The sequence below is a fragment of the Calonectris borealis genome, chromosome 13 (genome assembly GCF_964195595.1).
Source record: "Calonectris borealis chromosome 13, bCalBor7.hap1.2, whole genome shotgun sequence".
Lineage (NCBI taxonomy): Eukaryota > Metazoa > Chordata > Aves > Procellariiformes > Procellariidae > Calonectris > Calonectris borealis.
In genome coordinates, this window is record NC_134324.1 from 22770359 (window position 1) to 22793696 (window position 23338).

The 23338-nt window shown below is 46.1% G+C and overlaps 2 protein-coding genes across 15 annotated transcripts in view; both read right to left on the bottom strand.

Annotated features, from left to right (window-relative positions):
* The window catches only part of ARHGEF9 (Cdc42 guanine nucleotide exchange factor 9), a 192878-nt gene that overhangs the window by 99941 nt on the left and 69599 nt on the right, over positions 1-23338 (bottom strand). For 2 of the 14 annotated variants that reach the window (XM_075162523.1, XM_075162521.1), the window contains exon 1: positions 18518-19547. The exons of 4 other annotated variants lie outside the window; for them this stretch is intronic. In XM_075162523.1, coding sequence (XP_075018624.1) covers positions 18518-18526 — 9 coding nt within the window. In that variant the 5' untranslated portion in view covers positions 18527-19547. Of the gene's footprint in view, positions 1-14518; positions 14581-15560; positions 15647-18513; positions 19823-23338 lie in introns of those variants that run through there. 8 more of the 14 variants (XM_075162514.1, XM_075162517.1, XM_075162518.1 and 5 more) reach the window with 8 other exon arrangements.
* Positions 15561-18881, bottom strand: LOC142087832 (uncharacterized). Its single transcript, XM_075162530.1, has 2 exons — positions 18525-18881; positions 15561-15646 (listed from the first exon to the last, which is right to left on the bottom strand). Exon 1 carries the CDS (start codon positions 18879-18881, stop codon positions 18702-18704), a length of 180 nt encoding a protein of 59 aa, XP_075018631.1. The 3' UTR covers positions 15561-15646; positions 18525-18701.

A 23338-nucleotide genomic window follows, 5' to 3' on the forward strand; every position in this document is an offset into this window, starting at 1 on the left:
GAACATGCTATCAGGTACAGAGACTTTAGGCTTGATTTTCATCTTGATGTTGAGCCGCAAACACCAGCCTTAGCTAAGCCTGAGTACCGAGCCCTCAGCTCGCACAGTGCTATCTAGCAGCATCCAGCTAAGGTGCTTAGGCGGTATCAATCACTTGCAGTGCCTTCGGTGCCAAATACTGCAGTTAAGATTAACATGTCAACGCAGGTCAGCCCTAAGCCCCCGCACCGCTACCTCTGCTCTCCTCTGCAGCTATTTCTCCACTAATAGTAAAGGCACTATACATTTTTTGCTCTCTTTGATCTAGTCCGGTCCATTATGTTCCTCTCCCTGGTGTTTGCCAGCAGGCTGTATGCAGCCCTGTGTCTCTAACTGAACATATTAATGAACTTTTGATGGAGTGCTTGACTCCTGCCAAGTCAAAGAGGATGCTTTACAGAAAGCAAGCGATATCGCGCTGTGGCTAGGGGCTGTGCACCACAGTCCTGGTGCACAGCCCCGCCGCTCAGCAGCGGTGCCAAGAAATCAGAGCCAGCAGCACAGTCCTGACAACACCGCTGCCTCGATCCACCCTGTGCCACAGCTCCTCCCAGAGAAGCCCATCCTCTAGTGATAATTTTATATGAATAAAATGCCTCTCTTCTTGCTTTCCAAGCGCTCTGTTTCGCTAAGGCATTGCACATTTTTTCCAAAACGCATACATGCACACTGCTAAATGTTTAGCATCTTGCTCCCTCCTCCTCTCCCTCTGAATTTTTCCTACCTTGTTTTAGCCAATCATACAGGGGAAAATTCGAGCCTGAGCCTCATTAGTATAAGATATAAAAATAGAAGTACATTATCTTTTGTAGTTTTCTCAGTTGATTCATCAGTGGCATGAAGGTAAAATAATTAAATGTTTGTCTAGTGAACAAAAAAAATCCATGAGAGAGGCTGATTTTGTGCTTTTCTTGAACCCGAGCACGGAGATTTAGGGTCTCTTGTGGTACACAGACTTTGCCCTCCCCACTCTCCATAGCTATAAAAATGCATGATGATGATACCTCCCTCCTTCCCTCCTCCTCAGTTCAAAAATAAACACATGATGGAGACTTCAATTCAGAAGAAGCTGGCAAAATGTCTCTGCTGCAAAGCACAAACCTCCAGCAAATCCCCTTCAAAACTTTTACCCAAATCTCCCCCAATCCTGCCTGGCAATTCTCCCAGCACCTCCAAAAGCTCTCCCAGAGACAAGAGAGCCGGAGAAGCAGGCATGAGTCTGCGTGGACCAAGGTCAACACAGGAGATGTTCAGAAAACATTAGTGAGTTGACTTGATCCTTCATCGAAATACTCTTTGCTTTTCCTTCCTAACACTTCACTGCCCACGACATGGCAGGCTGAGCCGATGTGACAAACTGTCGAAACACATTTTTTTTAACAGAAAAAATTAAACCTAGACTTTAAAGGTAAAACTGGTCCCTTTGAGTCTCTCTATCATACGTGACATTCCTGCTGGAAAAACCAAAGGCTCTGAAAGCAACTTGCTGGGAAAAGGCTCCAACGAGCTGGTTAGAGCTCCAGTCTGCTGCAACAGGACTAACAGCAGCGATCTCCTGGGTTTCACCTTGCTTTAAGCTCACATTAGTTAATAAAAGTAACCACAGAGGTACAAAAGCACCTGAGCATTTGTCAATCCCCAGACACAAACCTACTGTAAGATGCTGTTCATTCATTCCATAAAGTAACAAGGAAATATTACCTAAATCATTTTGCTGGCACTAGAAATAATATCTGCTCCCAAAGAAAAAGGACCACAAACACCATCATTCCTAACTCTCTAAATTCATACATTGTGGTTTATTACTGCTATTGTATTAGTAATGACCTATTTACCACAAGGCTATTGAGAGTGTCAAATCCAAAATGCCTTTGTGTTCCCTGCTGGAGTCTGAGATTGCTATTGATGAGCTTCGCGATTTGATGTAAAGGAAATGAGTTGAGTTTAAGGCTATTGGCGCTCTTTTTGGATAAATGCCAGGGCATTTTTAGAGAGTCTTTAAAGCAACAATAAAATACCATGGATCTGAGTCAGAGTGGGCAGGCATCTCCATGTAAATCTGCGAGCAGCAGAGGTCTGTCTCTGTACATGCAATAACCGTACACATAAGAAACTACATAAGAATCCCATGTGTCCAAACTCATAGGCTGTAATGTGTATATATTTGGTTCTCTGAAGCTGCACATACCTCAAGATTTCTTGCATGCACAGAGGGTCACCTTTACGTTGCTCTGTAGATGTGTGATAACACGTCCACACACACCACACTTGTGGAGGTGTGCGCAGGTAATTCTGATGTGTGTGGCTGCAAATCAACGTCTTGCTGCACACTATGTGTGTTTGTCAGTGTGCAACAGCAACAAGCACTTTATATTCTTTGCTTTTAATGACATCACGTAGTAAAAAATAGCCTTTTCTTGGGGTTGGATGGGTAGCGAGTATGTGTAGAAAGCACCTTTTAAATGGGGGATAGGCAAATGCCTGGCCATATTCATTAATACAAACTCCAAAGAGACTAAACCTGTATGTTTTTCTCCAGAAACTGGTTCCATATTTACTATTATTTCAAAATAATTCTCCTGAAAGTGGAGTGGATAAGTTTAAATTATTGATATCTTTTTTCAATACCCGATAGTCCAAGATGAAAAATTAAAATCTGACACCTACAAGAATCTTGTGACTTCCTAAGAAATTAGGAAAGGTCAGAGCCTTAGCCGACCAAGAATCTGGTTCATGGTTTCGAACGTCTTGGGCTCATTTTCAGCCTCCCAGAATTCCTTCCCAGGGTTCTCCCCCATTAGGCCCATCAGGATTTGCAAGAACCCTGGAGTTTCAGCTCACAGTTTTAAAATAGCTGGTGCTACTGCAGGTAAAGAAAATGGGGAAGAAAAGTCTGTTCTGTATTTTTGCATCAGCGTAAAGTAGGGACAATTAAGAATTAAGGCTTTTTTTGTGTTAGAAGAAGAACCCGATTCTCTTGGAAATGAATATAGGAGCCTTTTTAAAACTAAGATATTGAGGCTGCTGGACACAGATAAGACTCTATAACCCTGTCTCTCTAGCACCCTGGCTGACCAAATACTGCCTGTGCTTTCTAAGGTCATCCATAAATCCAGGGGACTTCTGACTACACTATAGAGATCAGGAAGGTTTGGAATAGGCTATTGAACTGCCAAGATAAATCCTTTTCTTGCAGCCAAATCCACCTCTATCAATCTTTCAAAAGCAGTAATCAAAACACTGATTCCAGTGTATGAAATATCTCTCTTATTTGTTTCTCCTTCTTTAGGACCGGTGCCAAAACCAAGACTTACTCACAGCATAAGCTCCTAGCACCTATAACCACAGTTTACACCAGCAGCATCACCAAACCAAACCTTGACCTTTTACTTAACCAGTCTTTTCAGGTTCACAAAGCACTGGTGGACATAGGACCCCATAGCCCGAGTGATGGGTGGGACTGACTGGCTTGTGAGTCTCCAACGCCCAGCTTTCTAGCACAGCCAAACTGGCAAACCCTACCATCTGTTTAAGGCTTGAATCCACTCCAGGTAATAATAATAAAATATTCCCTTCCTCTCTGCTCCAGTGTTACCAATGGCCCATTTCCAGAGCCCTTCTACTCGCGAATCCATCTGTCCTTGGGAGGTCTGCTGCTCCTCTCTGCAGTTATCATTAGAATAAACTCTGTTTTGTGCAAATCCTGCTGGTGCTGCCCCTTCATTAAGCTGTGCTGCCCAGAGCTGCCTGTACGTGAGGAAACGCAGTGCTCCTCGCAATTCAGGGGGCTCCGTGCTCGAAAAAACATATTTGAATCATCTGTTCTGCTCAAAGCCAAAGGAAGACTGTCCCCTTGAGTACCTGTTCTGGTATTTTCTCCAATCTCATCAGAACTGTCCCAAGTGAAGGTACTTCGGTCATTTTCCAGAAACACAAATGCATGGCCTAGTGGATTACAATTTCTGCATGTTCTAATTTGTCCTGATCTCCAGCCCCAGTTTTCCCTTTACAACACCACTCCTCTATACTTAGTTTTACCTTCTCCCTCTTTCATCTGCACTCTCTTGATTGGGAAATGCCTGCATCTCCCCTTTCCTTGCCTCCTTCTCAGACTACGGACAGTTTCTCTGCAATGCAATCTCTTCAGATTCATCCCAACTTGGTAAACCTACTGCAAACCCTCTTTCCATTTCTCTCTGTTGCTCTAAGCCAGTAATTTAAACGTGAATGCATTTAATACCCTGTCAGCCGAAGTAAGGACTAGAGAATGGATCTATCACTAATGTGAAAAGACTCATCGACCAAACTGCGCTGTGCTGTCCCACGAGGGAAATTTCCTGCTTGCCCGAGCAGGGAGGTCAGCGTAGCTCCCACTAAGTAACAGCGTGTAGCACCATCATTCCCCGGATGGGATGGAGTGGTGACAGATACGTTTCCGCTGGGCATGTAAGGACAGTCCCAGAGAGACGAGGTGAGAGGGACACACTTGGAAGCAAGGAGGGAGGTCAGAGGAGATATTGTATATCTGGAGTCGATTGCTTATGTTTTGGGTCATTCTGCTAGGAAATCTTTCTAAGTGTCTGGCTGTCAGGAAAGTCTCTCGTTTCCTTGGATTCCTGTCTCAAACACTCACCTGTCTGTAAACCTGATTTCCAAACAGATGTTTGAGGAGCCTGGTTTGCCTCCTAGGTTGCCTGCTTCTTGCCCCACTGCTTGAGTCCAGCTCCCAGGACTGCACCCCAGGCAGTACAAGAGGCAGAAGGAGACCAAGTCTAAAGGGACATTCTGGGAGCAGCCAGCGAGCGGTTAGCTCCTCGAGTCCCCGATGCACCACGCAGAGGCACTCAGGCAGCAATCTGCACAACGCAGAGCCAAACTGTGAGCTTGGGTAAGCAACAGCTCATAAAAGCCCATGACAGGCAGAGTGAAGCAGAGCCCAGGAGGAGAGGAATGCTTGTCCCATGCGACAGGGTGGCTTGGCAGCAGAGCTGAGCTCTGCCCGGACACATTGCTGCTTTAGTCTCTGCGTGGCACTTGCCAAGAACTGGATTCAATGCACATCACCGTCAGCAGCCCTAAACACTCAAGATGGACAAGAAACAAGGTAAAACCTCCTTCACAAATGCCACCAAATACAAGAGAAATGTCAGGTGCACCACACTGGCCTTTCAGAAGACTGCTGGGAATGACACTGATGACATCTGTTAGATCCAGGACTTATTTCTGCCAAGACAAACGGACCATACCCTGCCAGACACCAGAAGCCTTTAACATTGATGGACTTCAACCAGTCTCTTAAGGAGGCTGAGAATATATATGGTAAAAGATAAACACCAGATGATTAAGCAGCTATAATGCCAATGATGCATGATCTGATCTAATGTATTTAAAAGAGGTGATCAGAGTAAATAGCACAGTATGGCCCCAGCTCTATCACTCATACAGAAATATTGTCTAGAGAAAACAGGAGCACCCTGCGTGTGGGCAACAGTCCATCCTGACCACCTCAATCTAGCCTGGAAGACATAGTGTGGTCCTCTCCAAAGCAGGGTTATCCTATAGAAACCCTGGGGCTCACCAGTACAACCACCTCATGGTGTCTCTCAAAGACGACAAGAGGGAAAGTTCAGAGCAGAAAGCCCCAGGACACTCCACGTACTGCCCCACCTGCAACACAACCAGGGGGGAATCTTTCCATGGCCACTGCAAGGAAGAAGGAATTCAAATAAACTGTGGAAGGAAGCTGAAAATAACAATCCAGAAAGCTGCAAACATCTGGAAGACCAATGCTTTGCTCTACAATTCTGAATTGATTTCTTGCCTCAAATAGATTTCTAGATGGATTGCAATTAAAATGAGTTATACAATGCTGTAAAAATGTTACTCGTTTCCGTTTCAGATTTTATTTTTGCATCTTTGCTTTCTAGATCCTTTTGCATTTCTACAGCCGCTCCCTGGATTTTAACTATCTTTTTCTTTCCACTCTTCTTCTGGCCAAATCGCTCTGCTCCATTTTTCTGTTTTATTACTACAAGGATTATGCTGTTGGTGGCTTACACAACCTTGTAACATTTCCCAATGAATAGCTGGTCAGTGGTGAAAATACCCACTGTGAGCATTGACTATAGCTGCTGAGAAAACTCACAGAAACCTCTGAGCATTTATCAGAGGCAACTGTTTTGTGAGCTGCCCTGAACCCTCAGGATACCCTTGTCGCATGCCTCCAGGACATAGATTTCCATCTATTGTCCGGATTCCTGCTCATAAGCCACAGGGAGGGAAGAAAATGGTGAGGAAGGATGGACGATGGGAAAACAGCTTTGCTTTTCTGAAAAGCTTGTGAAGCAAGTCCAGTGCTACCATTAGCCCCACTCCAGCCATTTGCTCGCCATTGTCGCACAGGATGGACGTGAAAACAAGATGATAAAACATGGGATTTCCAGCCAGGCCAGCAGTAGGAATGTCAGACACCAAGCGCAGCCCTCAATAGCATCAGGGTTGAGTTTTACAGATGCATTGGGCTCTTCTCAGCATAGAAGTCCCTTTGTACTTATCCTATACAACCTTACTCTCGAGCTCCTGTGGATAATAGAAAAAACTGCTAGTAGTTCCAAGCCTTTGATCTTCATTTGACTTTTGAGGGTTTTCAGGCACCCATTTCCATTTTAAAATAGAAAAAGTACTCGAGTATTTATATAGCACAAAGGCTTTTAAGTAACCCAACTTCAGAAAACATTTTTAAGATGCTGGAATGAGGAATATCAAGTATTATTATTGCTTGAATTTCAACCTGATTTGGAAAAAAATCCACAAAGGTAAAACTGTCTGCAGTAGAAACAGAAGGGGAAAAAGGGACAGAAAAGAAACCTAAAACCACTGCTAGTGATGGTGAGATGTTTTCAGCTGTGGGAGAACTGTTCAGAGGAACGAGTGGAAGTCTTTCATGACCATCTGAGATTAACCACTACAGACAAACCTGCCAGGTTTGACAAAACAGGAGGGAACATGCCCCAGGGAACAACCTTCCTTTTTGGGAGAGGATGGCCAAACACAGAAGCTCTAAAAGGTAAGATTTGGGAAGTAGGACGTGAGCTCAGGTCACTCAGAGAGGCAGCATGTCTCCAGGAGACAGCACTTCCAGGGAGATCCCACCATCCAGAGCAGGGCTGGGCTGCCTTGGGTGTCTTTTGGGCCACTCCTCCGTGCGCCGTGAGCCTCTCCTATATCTTATTACTGGCTACCAGGCGAGGATTATTGGTTACCCTGAATGGTTCTGCCCTAGAGCTTACGCCATGAAAGACTGAAAAGCTCCTACTGCAAAGCTACTATTTTTACTTATGTATTTCTGCTTAATGCAGATTAATTTCTTAACTGCACAGAAATACCACGAAAGGCTTAGAGAAACAAAAAAGCCTAATTTGGATCAATTAATAACAGAGAGCAACTGTATTATTAATGAATAACAGTTGAAGGCTCTAAAGAGGTATAGAGACCTTATCTAGCTGAACGCTGTTTAAAACAGTCAAAATAATAAGGATGCAATCTAATGTTGCATATGCAAAATATCTGAGGCCAAATTAATCTTTGGTGGAACCCTGCTGACATCTTTTGGCATCTCATCTCTGTTAGGATCTCAGGTGGAATTCAAGACGTTGCTTTTAACTAAAGGAGGGAGCAGCCGGGGTGGGAGCTCTGGTCTGCCAGAGGTCCCCTGCAAAACCTATCTCCCTCTCTCCTCTTTGCCTGCGAAGGGCAGAGTGGCATTTTCCAGCAATCCTCGGTCTGCTATAATCCCACCTGCCTTGAATACAGGACTTCTCATCCTCAGCTGTCGAACCATTTAACAGGAAAGAGCAATTTCCTTCTGCACGTTTTACAGAAAGAGAAACAAAGGTGTAGGAAAGATGAAACGGCCTCTGCAGCATCACCCACGGGGCTGCAGAGAAGCTGGAAACGGGGGGCAGTTCCCCCAAACCCCAGCCCTAGGAGCACCCTATCATTCTCCAATGGCTCCAAACACTGGGCAGACACACATAGCCCAAACCAGGCTTCTGAATAAAATATGGAGAGCCCTGATGGATGGAGGACTGAAGAGCACATCCCCTCTGCTGAGCTCACGAGAATTTCCTGGTTATAGCAGCGATTTTTGTGGTTTTAAAAATACAGAAGATTTAAACTCTCTTGTCTCCAAGCATCAGAAACCCACGAGCTAATGGGGGTGAAGACAGAGTGCTCTGGATAAACAGGTTATTCCGTCACCATCAATTATTGTGTCTCTCTCAATTTTCTCTACAGCGCGTCTCTCAGACACTGTCCCAGACAGGGCACAGAGCTACTTGCACTCCTGGTTTCAGCCAGCATGGCAATTCACTGCCTCCTTGGGAAGGCTTTGATCTTTTAAAACCACAACAGAGCTTTCTCTTTGCTTGAAAGGCAACCACTAGCTTAGCCACAGCGGAAGTATTTGCAGTGCCCTGGGAGATGAAAGCAGCTCAAAACCTTTCGTTTTTATTGGACAAATTAAAAATAAACAAACAAGTCTTTTTCTTTATTTCCTTTGACTCTGCTAGTGCCCATTCCCATCCTAGGCTTTCGAAGCATCCTTCAGAAATGCAGGGATTGGACTGAACAGCCTGGAATTAAGCCTGGCATTAAGCCTGGCGTTAGAAATGGAGAAACTGAGATATGGCACTGTCGAGAGGATAAGAGCACCCAACGACCGCGCTCTGCTCAGTGCCCCACTGCTTCCCATCCCCCTGCGCGTGCCGCGACTCACAACACCCGTTGTAGCCCAGGATGTAGGATTCAAACCCCTGACGTTACTGCTGTCTCACTTGAGCCAGATCCATCTTACTTAGTTTTTCGTGCTCCTCCGTCTCTCCATAATTCATGATGCTCCCTCCTCCCTGCGATGCTTAGTGAACAAGAAGAAAACTGCGTGTCCTCTCTCGTCCCCTTATGTTAAGGCATATGATAGCACAACTGCCGATGGGACCAGACAAGTGCTCTTATGGCTGCAGAAGCCGTTAAAATGGTGTTCAACCCCCTTCAAATTTCACCCTCTGCGGTTACAGCACAGCCACCACAGTGCTCTGCAAGGCGTTGGAAATAAGCTCGCGGTGAGAGCCGTGCAAGAGCAGGAGGCGAGGGCTAAAAGTGGATGTTGACTTCACTCTCCCATTTGGGTGTAGGCGGTGGAGGTGGGTGGCCATGAGCAGAGGGGAGGCGGAGGGGGCAACATTTATTTCCAGCTGCACTCATGTATGATTTCTCTCAGCACTGAGATTTTACAGAAAACAGCAGGAGGTGGGGAGTGGGGGGAACCAAAAAGGAAAATCGCAGAGTCTTTGCAGGAAAACATGTTAAGGAAGAGGAGAAAAGTCGTTATCATCATCACAGCCCTGAGACTCTGCTATTGTTACTGTGGGGTTTAAAAATACAACAAATCCCAAGGCCACTGGGACTACATTTCTGTATCGGACAAACTGTGTACGACGGAAATAAGGCCATTTGACCGAGAGGCACACACCAATGTGCGGTAACAAAATGATGTTAAAAAATGCTGCTTGCAGAAAGTCTGCCTCCTAATAAATTGCAAGGTTTTCTTCACTCCCAGGGATTATGTAATATGTTCTTGCCTGCTGCTGACTCACATTTTCCAAAATATATCTGGGAAGGAAAACATATGCACATGTGTCTTAATCTATATGTTTCCCTGTATATGTAAAAAGAAATATATACAAAGATGCACAAATGCCTGCACACGTATGCACACATACGCACACCGCTGTGTGCGAGGACGAGAGAGAGGGACAGCCTGGCATCTGTTCTAAAAACACACGCTGGAGATAGATTAAACATCACCATTTTCTGGGGCAAAACACAGCAACTGTTTAACACAGGGAGTGTAGGAGGAGAACAAGAAACCGGGAACTACGGGGGGAGATGGCAAAATAAAAAAGCACCGGGAACGCGCTGCCTACAACCTCCAGCCAAACCTGGGCTCTGGGGACTAGACACAGTCTCATACCGAGCTTAAAACTGAGCTGCAAAAATGGCTTTTGTGACAGTTGGGGGCACTGCGATAATTTGCAAATGGCAGCGGGCTGAGAGTGCCATCCCGACTGATGCACCAGCACCTGGCTCGTCAGCACCCACTCCTGCAGCGGGGTGCTGGGTGCAGCGGGGGGAGCGAGGCCAGTGCTTTCTATATTCCATAAATCTGGGGTCTCAATCCTGTTAATGCCTGTGAATACACTTCCCAGGCTCCAGGTATGCACCGAAGAAGCCAGGCTCCTCCTGGTTGAAGATGTGTAATTATAAGGCAGCCGCTTAGTCTTAAGCATATTTGCTCTCACCCTGCAGGTTTGTGAGGTTTAGTTTCTTTGCTCTGCGCGTGTGTGTACTTTTAATTCTCTAGGAAAGACTTTTAGACGCTTCTGCAAAACCCTCAGTGTCCAGGAGATAGGATCGATCTGCTGCTGGGCATCGGATGAGAGATTCATCTACCTTGGACCAGAGGAGACTGAAAATCTATCCAGATGTCAACTCCTGATCACGAAATCAAGGCAGACGCTCTCCACTGATCACAGCCAAGTTTCCTCACCACCCCAGCACGGGTGCCCCTGCTTGCAGCGCAGCAGGGGTGGGAGCTGCCCGCAACGACACCGCGGCCCCGGCAAGCCCCCTCCTCGCCGAGAGCGAAATGGCTGCACCGAACAGACACCATCGTCTTCCTTGCACCGTCTCCTCCTCTTGCCTGCGCATTTCGGCAAAAGCAGGAGCAGGTTCCCCAGGACAGCACCCTGTGCCCCCACAGCCCTTCTCGATGGTGTAAGGCAGAGATATGTGAAGGTGCCCCTGACCCTCCTTTACCTTATATATACCTATGGAGAGGGAATAGTCCCTCTCCTTCATTCCTGTATCGGATAGGTACACACATATACACATTCCTATATATGGGCACCATTAGTACGCTGTTTTATGCATCCAACTTTGCATATGTACAACACTAGAGTAATAAAATTCTAATTTAATACCTAAAACTACATCAGAGTCATCTGCCATTTAAAGGATGCTCTTTCTCATTCTACAGAAACTTTAAAATGTTTCATCTGGATTCCAAACCTGTTCTATAATTGCTACTTTTTAACTTAATTCTCACAGAACTTCACAAAAGATCAAACATCCACACGCCTAAAAGGTTTGGAATAAACCTTAAAAACAAACATTAAAGATTGATCGCACTTTTCCAAGATTACACTAAAACTGACTGAAGCTTAACTAGACAAAGAGAGAGTTTTGCATAAAATTAATCAGCACCTTATCAAGCCAGGAAGAAAGAATTTTAGATAACAAGCCTTCCCTAAATTTGGTATCAGAACAGAAACGTCAGTGCACAACCTATTAAGAAAACCTTGCCAGATATACTGAATACAATACAGGAGAGTGGAAGCATCAGAAATACACAGGGAATGTGGACCATAGAAATCCTTTGAAAAAACTGTTTTCTGATAATGCCAGCAAGAGCCTGATGTTTTTTTTTCAAATGGAACAATTTTACATAACAAAACTTTTCTACAGGTATGCCCAGCCAATTAGCCCACTGCTTATCAGGGTAAAAGATTGATCCCTAGGGTATTTCTCTGATTTTGTATTTGTGTAGCTGAGGCCATATTGCACTTTTTCCATTATAAGAAACACCCCCCACACAGTCAGGATCTTTGCTACTTTCAAAATCCTCGTAGTTCGGCTGATTCCTCTGCCGGCATCTTTCGAGTGTAAGCGTGAGCTGCAACCGCTGTCACAGCCATGAGCTCTGAGCTCCCTCATAGCAGCTTACAGACCCAAGAACTGGCACCAGGAGAAGCTTAACCCTTTAGAAACAGACACACTCGGGGCAAACGTCCCGAGTATCGAGAGGGAACTGATGCAAACAAACCCTATCAGCAACACCCAGGGAATTCTACTCGATGACCGGTGAGGCTGAGCCAGCTCTCTGGTGGCACAGGGCACATCCAGGGTGCTCAGGTACATCCCTGACCATGTTGCAAACCCGATGACCATTATCCTCATGTTCCAGGCAGGACATGCTCCACAAAGGTCACCACAGGAGGCAGGCGGGGAAGCAGATCTGGGGACAGAGGGCACGGTCTTGAGAGGCACCAGGATAGTCGGGCACGCTGCTTTCCTCACTGGACACAAAGCGGGAAGGACCACTCCATCTACAGTCCCCACTGCCCCGCGGCAAAAACGCAGACCTCCCCGGGGCGCGCCGTGGCACGGCAGCAACGCGGCACGGCAGCTTAGCTCGAGAAGGAAAGGATGCCGGAGCACACAGCTGCTCGTGCTTGTGGTGGGGCAGTAAGATAATCTAGTAACAAGAAATGACCTAGAAATTAACTTTGGGTTTTATCAAATTAAAAAAAAAAGGAAAAAAAGGGAAAAAAAAGGGACAGGCTACCGGGTCGGGCTGCCTTACCCCATGCTGTGGCAATGGGGTGATGCCATCTACTGAGACCGCTTTACCTCTGCGGCCGTAGCTCCGCCACAGCAGGGCTGCCTGCTCTCACCCGAGCACCCATCGGGGCTATGACTGTCCGCCTTCCAAGTCCTGGTCCGGTCCTAGAGGAAGGCAACAGGGCTAGAGAAACAGTTCATCCCTCAGAGACTTAAACAAGATTGCAGAGCAAAGTGGCTCGCAGTGTACCCCTGCTTTACTTAGCCGGAGATGCTGCCTAAAATAGAAACACAATCATTGCCAGCAGTCTGTACGTTATGTTATATATGTCTCAGCTGATGCAAAAGAAGGGGCAGGCACTAAACCACATGGGACCTTCCACAGGGGCATGGACAGACTTGTCTGCTACGCTGGGAGCTCCGAAATCCCCTAAAAGAGATCCTTCACCAGACTGCAAGCAGCTCACTCCACGGCTCCCCAGCACAAGCCTGTCCCTCTGATGCTTCCGAACGGCAAGGTTCAGATAAAAACGTACGAGCCAGAAAGCAAGCGGCATGCCTGCCCACCCTGCTTCACTGAGGATTAAGAGGAGGTAGCACAGCCACGCGGGCAGAGTGACCGACAGGCCCCCGAGCTCTGCTCCTGCTCCCAGCTCCGCCACTAACCCCCACCCCACCACACGCTGCTCTCTGACTGCCACGTGCCTCAGTTTCCCTGGCTCTGTGATGGGAGCAGGGGTAGCTCCCCAAACTAGCACACTCCTATGAAATTTTCTGTGTAAATAAACCAGAGTCAGCTGAAATCCAGACCTAACTTTAAATACCTTCATGCCGGTGCCCCTTCACCCCCTAAGGCCCTCTTTAATTCAGGTGGTAAAGCTTTCAGGCCTGCCCAACCCGTTCATCAACAGGAGAGCTCTGAGGGCTTCTTGCCCTGAGCTCAGATGTCCTAGTGAACACGCCGTCAGTGTGGTGCTTCTGACGGCGCAGGAGTAATACTCTACAAAAATTGGAAATAAGCAGCTGAGGCTGCATGGTCCTTTGCTGGTGAGGAGGACAGCAGGGTTAGAAACAACCTGGCCACCTGCGGGCTTTTGTAGATTAAGACTCATTTCCACTCAGGAAAGAAATTCAACCATAACCAATAAAATAAAAAAAAATAAATCATGGTTCCTCCAGCAGCTCTTCCTCCAGGAGCATCTATTTTTAGTGAGAAGCATAAATCACTACAGCTTGCTGTCTACAACAGTTCCAACAGGCAAAATCCAGCTATGCATAGTTGGGCCAACATGGGCACACACATGTTGTCCACCCATACCACCATACCCCTGCCGCCTGACCAGAACAACAACACTTTGCAGCTACAGGACACTGCAGAAAGGGAAGAAATAGGAGTCGATCGGACTTGGCTACGCCTCGGTAATGGGTGATGTTCCTCTTCTACAACTGGGAAAGAGGACTCATCAAGGTGGCGAAGGAACGTGCCCGAGGCCATACAGTAAATCAGTGGCAAAACCAGGACCTGGCAGAACTATCCTCTGCCACCGCTGTAGCCCCTGAACAAACATCCTCTTCACAAAAGGACAATTATTACACAATTATTAACATTAGGGAGTTTTCCTCAAGCTTCCTAACTTCTGGTCATTGGCCATTCCACATTATAAGAGACAAATCCCAGCATTTTATCAGAATAGCTCTCATAACATTTCACTGAGAGATACACATCGAACACGATTATCACACCCAGTTGAGAAAGATACACATTGCGAATGCAAAATACAGAACACACCCCCCCCGACACAGATGCATTATTAACAACATATAGCACATACAGATACAATACAGGCATAATACATACATACATGCAAGCAAGCAAGCACTGTACACAAAGAGCACCGGATCTCTCACCACAACCAGCATTCATTAAATACAGAAATCAAAGAACGACCACAACATGAAGTGAACAACACAGAAGAGGGGTTCTATTCACAAATTAAAACAAAACCAAAAAAAAACTTACATGGATTTTTGGCAATTTTCCTTCAGACATTATACACAGCAGTTGGGCTGTGTACAGAATACCTGATCCAAAAAGAAATATAACCACATTATGCAAACAGATGGGGGCAGGAGTCAGGTGAACATGCAGCTCTTAACAGCATTCATCTGCGGGATGAGAAAGCACCTCTGCATTCCCACAGAAGGGCTCGAATCTGGGCAGATCTTCATTCACTACAAAGCATAAGCAAGCGCTGTGCTGCTGCCATCCCGGGGGAAAATCCAAATGGCAGGACAGAACAGAGCCATCACGTCAGAGACCTCTGAGCTGTCCCGTCCCCCTTTTAACTTGTCATGTGAGGTTTAAAACAGAGGTGGGAAATATCCAGGGTGGGGGAAGAAACCTTTAAAAAAACGAAAGGAAGCCCTCTTATTAGCCTTAAAGAAAGAGCACTAAAATCACAGTGAATGCAGTACTAGTGGGGATCATCCTGACACATACACTTTTTCTGAAGCATCCGAAGAGGGAGGAATGCACCCTTTCCCCACGGCGAGAAGGGTGCCTGAATCTTTAAGGCGGCGGACTGCCGCTCAGGAGGAATGGACTTTTTATGGACTGTGTGAAACAGGGTTGCTATGATACAGTCAGAGGCATTTTCATGAATCCTGTGGCAAATAACATTGAATCCTGCTTAAGCAGACAAACAGCAAGGCAGGCCTCCCATCACCCAGCCTTAGCAAATACACAGGAGCAATCACCGAAAGAGATTTTATGCGTTATAAATATGCTATTTGCATACAAATTTTTTTTTTTTTCTTCGGGGCCATATTTTCCAGAGGGTCAGTGCTTTGGTATATTTAAAGGAATGATCCCTCTTCCCTGTCCCTGGGCTTCAGCATCCCCACAAACGTGAAGAACTCAACGTCCAGGAACCCGACCGCGACCAGCCACACGTGTGACCCCAGTCGTCCCACGGAGCTTAGGGAGAAGGAAAGCTCCACTACACGTAGATATTTTACAGCGTGCAAATTACACCCCGAATTTTGCAAGCACCGTCACTTACGAGTACAGGGGATCTACGGCAAGCAACTAGGAACGCTGTCGCCCCAAAAAGCTGCTAATTGCAGACTGCCATGGATTGAGCCGCTCCTGAAAAGTATGGCAAGAACGGAGTTGTTTAACTACCTAATTGCTCCTGCAAACCAGGCAGTTTGAGGCTCCACTGCAGGCTTGGAAAATGCAAAATTGCAGGTGCAAAACTACAAAAATGGGGTTGGGGCAGGTGGCTCAAGGCCTGTTTGAGAAGGTGGCCACTGAGGACGGGGAGTGAGGAAGCAGGGATAGAACTAAACAAGCAGAAACCCAAGCCCTTGCTCACTTTTCAGGCTTATTTCCTCTCTTTCCCCCAAAAGTCCAGCAGGATGCCCAATATAACAAGATCGGTGTTGCTACAATAACAAAGTTCTCTGCTCCCAACTTTCACTCTCATATTGCTCTGCATAAACTTGCTTTTTTTGACTCCACTAGCCTTTGGGAGAATAAAAAGTTGGAATAAAATTACATTAATTCTCTCAAGCACGTTCCATGATGGAAAAAAAATAAGCTCCCAGCGATCACTCCCCCAGTAGCTGAGCGTGCATGACACCCTCGTCCTCCCCATGCACCCCACGAGCCGGAGATCCCCCAGCAACACACGACTCCACCGATGGAACCAGAAGGGGCTTGCAGGAATTAGCAATCGGACACGGCAGCTCCCAACACATGCGATAATATACGCCGTCACGTACATGCACGCCTCCCAAATATCACCCGAGAAGTACAAGCTCCAGATCAAGGAATGCACTTTGGACGCACTAAAAAACCACATTAGGTACCAAGCATTCCTCATAGAAATCTTATTGAAAGGTAAACCTTCGTGCCAGAGAGCTAACCTACAGAAAATAAACATTCAGACACAGTTGCATCCCATTTTTAACTCGCTGATTTGTTTGGGGTTTTTTTCTCATTTTTCCACCCTTACTCCTCCAAATCACTATGTCGCTTAAAACTGTTTCACTGACAGGATTTATTTTGGCTGCTGTTTGATTGATTCCCTTTCCACGGTGATCTTTGCTCATTTATTATATTTCCAGGAGATTCTGCAACCTATAAAACTAATGACATATGATAGCTAAAAGGAAAATAAAGCAAATTTGAGCTGTTTAACAACCCAAACCATCCTCAGCATCATTTTTTTTTTTTTAATAAAAAGAAGAGCCACTCAGTCTCTTATGAAGTGAAGCCGACACCTCTTGCACAGAGAGCTACAAGTGAAGAGGGGGAAACCGAGCCAGCAGGCACCGGAGCATCTTCGCTGGGCTCGTAGCTCTGGGTCTTGGCTTTTCTACCCATTAAAATGGGCTACTGCCACTAAACACTTGTTCTCAGCTTTGGGGACCGACTGTTACCACCCTGGGACTCAAGGAATTTTTTTTTTCTCTTTTATTTACAGCTAAAGCCACTTTGAAAGTGCCAGATTTGCAGCATTTAACTCAATTTCCAATCATGCCAGCAGCCAAAAAGAAATCAGCTCCTAAGCCCAGCTATGCATTTAACTTGCAGCAGGCAGACTCTCACATGCAAATAACTATACGTCTCCATCTATAAGCTCCAGCTATGTCTTTATGAATCAGTTACATGACTTTTTTTTTTTTCTTCCCGATTAGTAGAGGACATCAGATAAATAACAGAGAGCTGGAATTAGCACGAACTAGTTAAATTATCAAGGCAACGTAATTCCAGTGAACATTAGCAAGAGATGTAAACCTTTTCAAACTCTGATTTTTTTTTTTTGTTTTGAGCAATTCTGATTTTTCCAGAGGGGAAAATAATATATAAAAAATCCTTATGATTTCTAACAGAAACACAGTACAGAGACATATTTTGAAGAGGAAAAGACATTACTCTTTTCAGACATTCCCTTCATATTCTCTCTAAACTTCATGCACTGCCACTTGAACCCCCCAGCCAGCTCTGCTTCCAAGCTGTAAACATTGCAATTTTGGTCTAGACATCTTTCAGCAGAAGGACCTCTAACTAGTGGACACCTTTTCAGCAAGCCTATAATATACAACTTACCACTTCATTTTCAAGAAAATCAATGTAAATAAAGTCATGCAAAACAACCCATTTCAAAATCTTGTTATCCTTGAGGTGGGCAAAGATTTTTCTTACATACATTACCAAAAATTTTATATATATATATACACACACACACGCACATGAAAGAAAAGAAAGCCAAAATAAAATTTCTAGAGAAATCAAAGCAAAACCCAACCCCTCCGTATCTGTTGCTTTAGCAAAGAAAAACAAAGCATGCATTCCCCTTTTTCTCTTTGATCCCTCCTTCCCAATTTGCAGAGATATAAACCACATACAAACAGAAAAAAAGCCCAGCAGGTTATGTTTCGGTCCCTCTCACATCTTTAAAGAAAGGAGCTAGGCTACATCAGTGTGGACGTAGAATTTGGAGGCTTTTGGGCTGAATATTGAGAAATCAAGTCAGATCATCAAGGCAACACAGATAAATAAAGAAAGTAGAATTTCTCTCCCTTTTTTGTGGCTGAATGTTATTTTAGCAAAGATTTAATCCTTTAATAGGATTTCTCATACCCCCTTAAAAATGTCCAGAGCTCGATTCAATTGCACACACCACCACCTCTCACCTGGCAGCTACATGGTTACTCTCACAGACATTGCACATTAACTGCTTGCTAGAAATTTCACACAAAATGACTTCTTATTAACTTGAATCTCTATTTTAAAAGAAGCAAAACAACACAGCCAGTGCCTACCACAGAAAGATATTTTCACTCGGCTTCTAACTAAATATGTATAGCTCTATCTCGCTAGCACAGAACGATATATGAATGGATTACTATTATTTATCACATTTAAAACCCAGGCAAAAGCAGCTACACTTACAGGCATACTTAAAAGACAAGACATGACAAAAGATTTAGGGAGAGATAATATACCAACGTCATACATATCACAGCGAGGCCATGTTGAAGCTCAACGCGTTTCCCCCCTCAGTAAGAAATCTCTCTCTCTCTCTCTCTTTCTCTCTCTCTCGCCTTTCTCTCTCTCTCTCGCCCGCTCTTGCTCTCTTGTTGAATTGCTAGTGGTAGTAGTAGCCCCCAACAGCTCAGGAGAAAAAATCCATTTAACGAGTGCCCAGGAAGAACATGAGTATGACATTCACAAGCAATAGCACCACAATCACTGCAAAAACGACCACCGTTTGAACATCCAAGGTCATGGTGCAATGCAGAACACTGTAGTGTTCAAGATGTGGGGCTGGTAGATTTGGAGAAGTCAACCTCTGCTCTGTAAGACTGTCCATACATCCACCATGCTAGAATAGAGGAGAAAACTGTTCCTGGTTTTGGTTTTGTTCGTAATGCTTTGTGGTCTGCTTTTAGTTTATCCCCCTATCTGCTGTCTCTAGCTCATTCTGGAGCCCGCTAAGTGAAGCATCATCACAACCAGTGAGCACTTAAGATGCAAAATCCTTCCTTTAGGAAAAGAAAGCGAGCGCTGTCTGCAAGCTTCTCTCTCTCTCTCTTCCCCCCTCTCTCTCCCGGTCTCTCTCTTGCTGGCTGGCTTGCTTTTTAATTCGTCAAGCCAGTGCAGATAAGAAGCCTGTGTGAGTGTGACAGCTCTGCAAGCTGCTGCGGCTGCATCTCTCGGTGCGAGGCGGACCCTTTCGCATACTAATCAGCTCCAGTGACCAGGCAGCGAAGGGATCCTGGCTGTCAGTCAAACGCAAAAGGAAGCGCTGGCTCCATAAATACGCGAGTCTTCCGCCCGCCGTGACAGGGAGCACCATGCAGGCATGTTTTTCCCCTTGACTTTTGCGGCAGTTCGGAAAACAGAGCTGTGCGGGGGGCCGGGAAGCAGCGTCGCGGTCGGATGCCAATGCTGAGCTTCAGGAAGGCGTCTCCGGGCTTTCTGTGCAACGCAGATCCCGTTCCTCACTGCCTTTGTACGGCGGGGACACGTCTGCCCCGTCTGTACCGCCTGCGCTAAGCTTCGGATGGAAAATATTAAATGCCAGCAAAAAGAGCCAGTGCTGCTAGGAGCCTGCTCAGACCAGGTAGGGGAGCAGGAGAAAGAGCGGGGAAGAAAAGCAGCCGAAATAACAAAAAGGCAACCCCTGGTAACTTGGAAATTCACTGTGAGCCTGTAACGTGGGAATTTTGTAGGGGGAATCACTTTCTAGCTCTGTACAATACTATGTACCTCAGCCCATCATAAATTCATTGCATAGCCTCTCTCTTCAGCACTGCACTGGGCTTCTTCATGCAAAGAGTTAAATTGAACTCTGATTCTACAGATAGAGATATATAAAAGGGGGGTGGGGAAGCAGGGGGGACGACAGGATGGGGGATCTTTATTCCTTCTACAGCAGCCAGAAAGGCTCATTCCTACATTAAATTCATATACACACTCAGGGTTTATGGCCCAGGTGCCAGCTTCTATCCCAAACCTCATTCTCAAACCCCAGAACCAGCAGTTACCTTAGAAAGGCACCGCACACATACACAAAAAGATGTGCTCAGCTGGAAAAAGCAAATGATTTTACAGGCAAAGACAAATATAGACATGTTGCCAATGCATATGCATTACACACTAAAATGTGCGTATGGGGGGCTGATCATCAGCACCTTCCAGGAAACCCGCTCCTTCGAACGTACCTGGGACATTCGCACACGGACACAAGGCCAACATGCACCAAACAAGCACTTATTTTCTTCTCCAGTAGCAAACAACAAGAGTTCAGGAGGACTTTAATGTTTTAAACTCGAACGGACAGGGCCCGGAGTTAGCTCGCCCCAACAAGGGGCGGCCTTTCCTCCCGTCGCAGCATCCTTCCAGGGCAGGAATTTTTTGTCACCGGCATTTAGGGGAGGGAGAGGTTGGATTATGCTCCTACCCCACCTTATCATTCAAACCAATACTAAACCCAGCAGTTTAATGCAAGGCTTATTTTATTTTTCTTCCTTTGCTATTGGGGTTGCCGGAGGGCTCCCTCAAAAGGAGCAGGCTTTTTCCACATCCGCCCCCAAACACCATCAAAGGAGAGACCGCGTCGGGTGGGCGAGGACTGAGACCCAGTGGTTTGTGCGAGACCAACGCTCGTACAACACATCGTCCTCCTCGCTTCTGACCAGCTTTGTAGCACGTGTGGGCCGTGATGTGTTCGCAGACGCAGAGGGTGGGTTGTGTTGAGCAGTGTTAGAAATAAGAATGGTTTGGGTTAATCAGGTGGTTTCTTTTTCTCTCTTTTTTTTTTTGTGTGATAACTAAAAGCCAGAGGCTGTCTCCAGCAACTGAGACCCCCTGCTCTGTTCAAGCAGAGAATTTCTCATTCAGGAGGACAGCAAAAGGTGATTTTTCACCTGCATATTTACAAGAAGCTGCTTTAAACCTGCCCCAGGCAGGCAGCCCCGCTGCCCCATTAGCACATGTGCCCGGCTGTGCCCAGGTGATGGATGTGCTGCATCACCAGCTTCCAGACCTCCATTTCCCATCAAGTATGCATTTTTAGGATAGTCAGTCTGCCTGATGCAATTTTAGACTAATGAGAATAGCAAACGTATAATAGATGTGGAGTATTTATTATTGTTACCACCCTTTCCCAAAACAATACAGGCAATTTTCCAAAGCCCAAGCCTGAACTCCCACAAACGTCCAGGAAATTCCAGTTTTGGTCTCAGTAATAACAGTGACCTCTCCAAAGCCTACAACAGGCCCAAATTTAGAGGCATCTTTACAGCCAGTTAATCTTTTCCTCTAAACTGGAACGAGCACAGAGGGAGCCTGGGTCTAGACCCCAACCTCAGATTCAGCCTTACTTCTACAGAAAGCACAGCGGAGATGTTCTACCTGTCCACAGCAGCCCCGAGGGCCTGCAGACACCTCCGCAGACACAGCCCGTCCCTCGCCTTGTCCTGCGCTGTTTGTGTCCTCTCAACGCCAAGAACGGGAAGCGACCGGCAGGGTTTCAAGGCAGACTCCTCTCTGCCTTTGCATATAGACGGGGGGAGCAAAAATTGGGCAGGTAAAAGCAGCAGAGGCCTAAGAAATATCCAGAAAAAAAGGTGCAGTAGCTATCACACATGCTCAATAGCCACTTCCGTAGCTGAAAAAGAGGATTTCATTACGAGCAATGTGCCTGGCAGGTCTCAGGCAGTCATTCTGCAAGAGCGGAGCCAGTCACAGCACAGGGGAGGGCAGAGATTATAAATAGAGGCAATGAAGCCGGCCCCCTGCCTGTAACTGCCTGCCAGCTGCAGGCAGGAGGTCCCCCACTATCCCGCTCCCCACGTACAGCTTGTGCGTCACGAGCCACTGCAGACCGCAGGGCGATAGCTGCGGAGACCCCGCCGCCGTCCTCCCCGGCTGGAGGGGCTGGGAGAGAGGCGCGCGGTGCTGTGCAGCCCGGGAGGCTCCGGCCGCAGCATCCGTCCTCCCCAGGTCACGCTCCAGAGCAAACGCCCCAAAATATCAGGCAGGAAAGCAGCGGGTGCCTCACCGCATACAGATGCAAATATTGGGCTGCAGTGAAAGTTGCGTGTGTAACAGCTACCAAGGGTGATCAGCACAAACAGAATTATTACATAGAAGCTTCTATTTAAATTACATTCACAGTATTCCTAATAGTACCTGCTGCTTTATATAACTTCCCATGCCTTCTGCATGCACTAAATGTTAATTTTACTACGAAAATGGATGATACTTTCCCTTAGAAGCCTTACTGAAAAAGAACACCTACACATCAGGGGTTTATATAAAACCACTGCAAAGTTTAACTTCATGTAATGCTTTCTGGGAAGTTTAGTCTAACCTTCTGTACAGAGCTAAACTGAGGAACAAGAAGAAAAGATTTGTAACGGTTTTATAAAATACCACCTCTCCTTACAGCACAGCACATGCCTTGGCACCACAGTGGCTTGCAGGAGCACAGTTTGTAATGCAAAATCAGCGATGGCTTCTGCATGAGAACGCAGTTTTGAGCTTCAGCCAGGGTTTCCACTAATACATCATATAAATATATCTATATGTATACAAAAATTTGTATATATGTGTATATATAAAGAGAGAGTGTACTCTGGACTCCCAAATAACAGACAAATCAGAAGGGCCGCTACAATAACACTAATTACAATATGGTAATTTTGAGGCAAGCCTCTGAAGGAGATGATGCCAAGTCTTGATTCCTGATGTGCGTAATACATTGGGCTCAGCCATGTGACCACGACTCCCTCCAATGGATGTCTCTAGTAATTAGCACAACCCACTACTTCCAGCTATACAAATACGGCTCTAACTCAGGAGCGAGGATTTATGATTTGAATGCTTAAAGGACCTATATTGCACTCCCACTGACAGGTACGCTGCCTCCGCATGAGCTGGCAGGCCAGGCCAGGGGCACGTGGCAGTACAGGGTTTCAGCTCCAATTCCCAGTTCTGCCACAGATCCCCTGTGCAGATTAACAATCTCCACTGCAGCAATCTCTTGGACATGCAGAAGCATCTATGTTCCTAACACATCAGCTCCATCTTCCATTAATTGCAAAAATGAAGCACTCAAACTCATAACCCCAATGCAGACCCAGTGAACTCTGTTCATGCCGTTGCAGGAAGCGGTGCGGCTGGGCTCTGGGATTTGGCAGGAGGACCCCACCTCTGCCAGGCCAGGAAAACCTGCTCATCAGTCAGCCAAAGGAAAGAAATCTTTTGGTGATTTTGGGAAGGTTTCAAACAAATCCCACGGTGGCTTGTGATTCTGAGTGG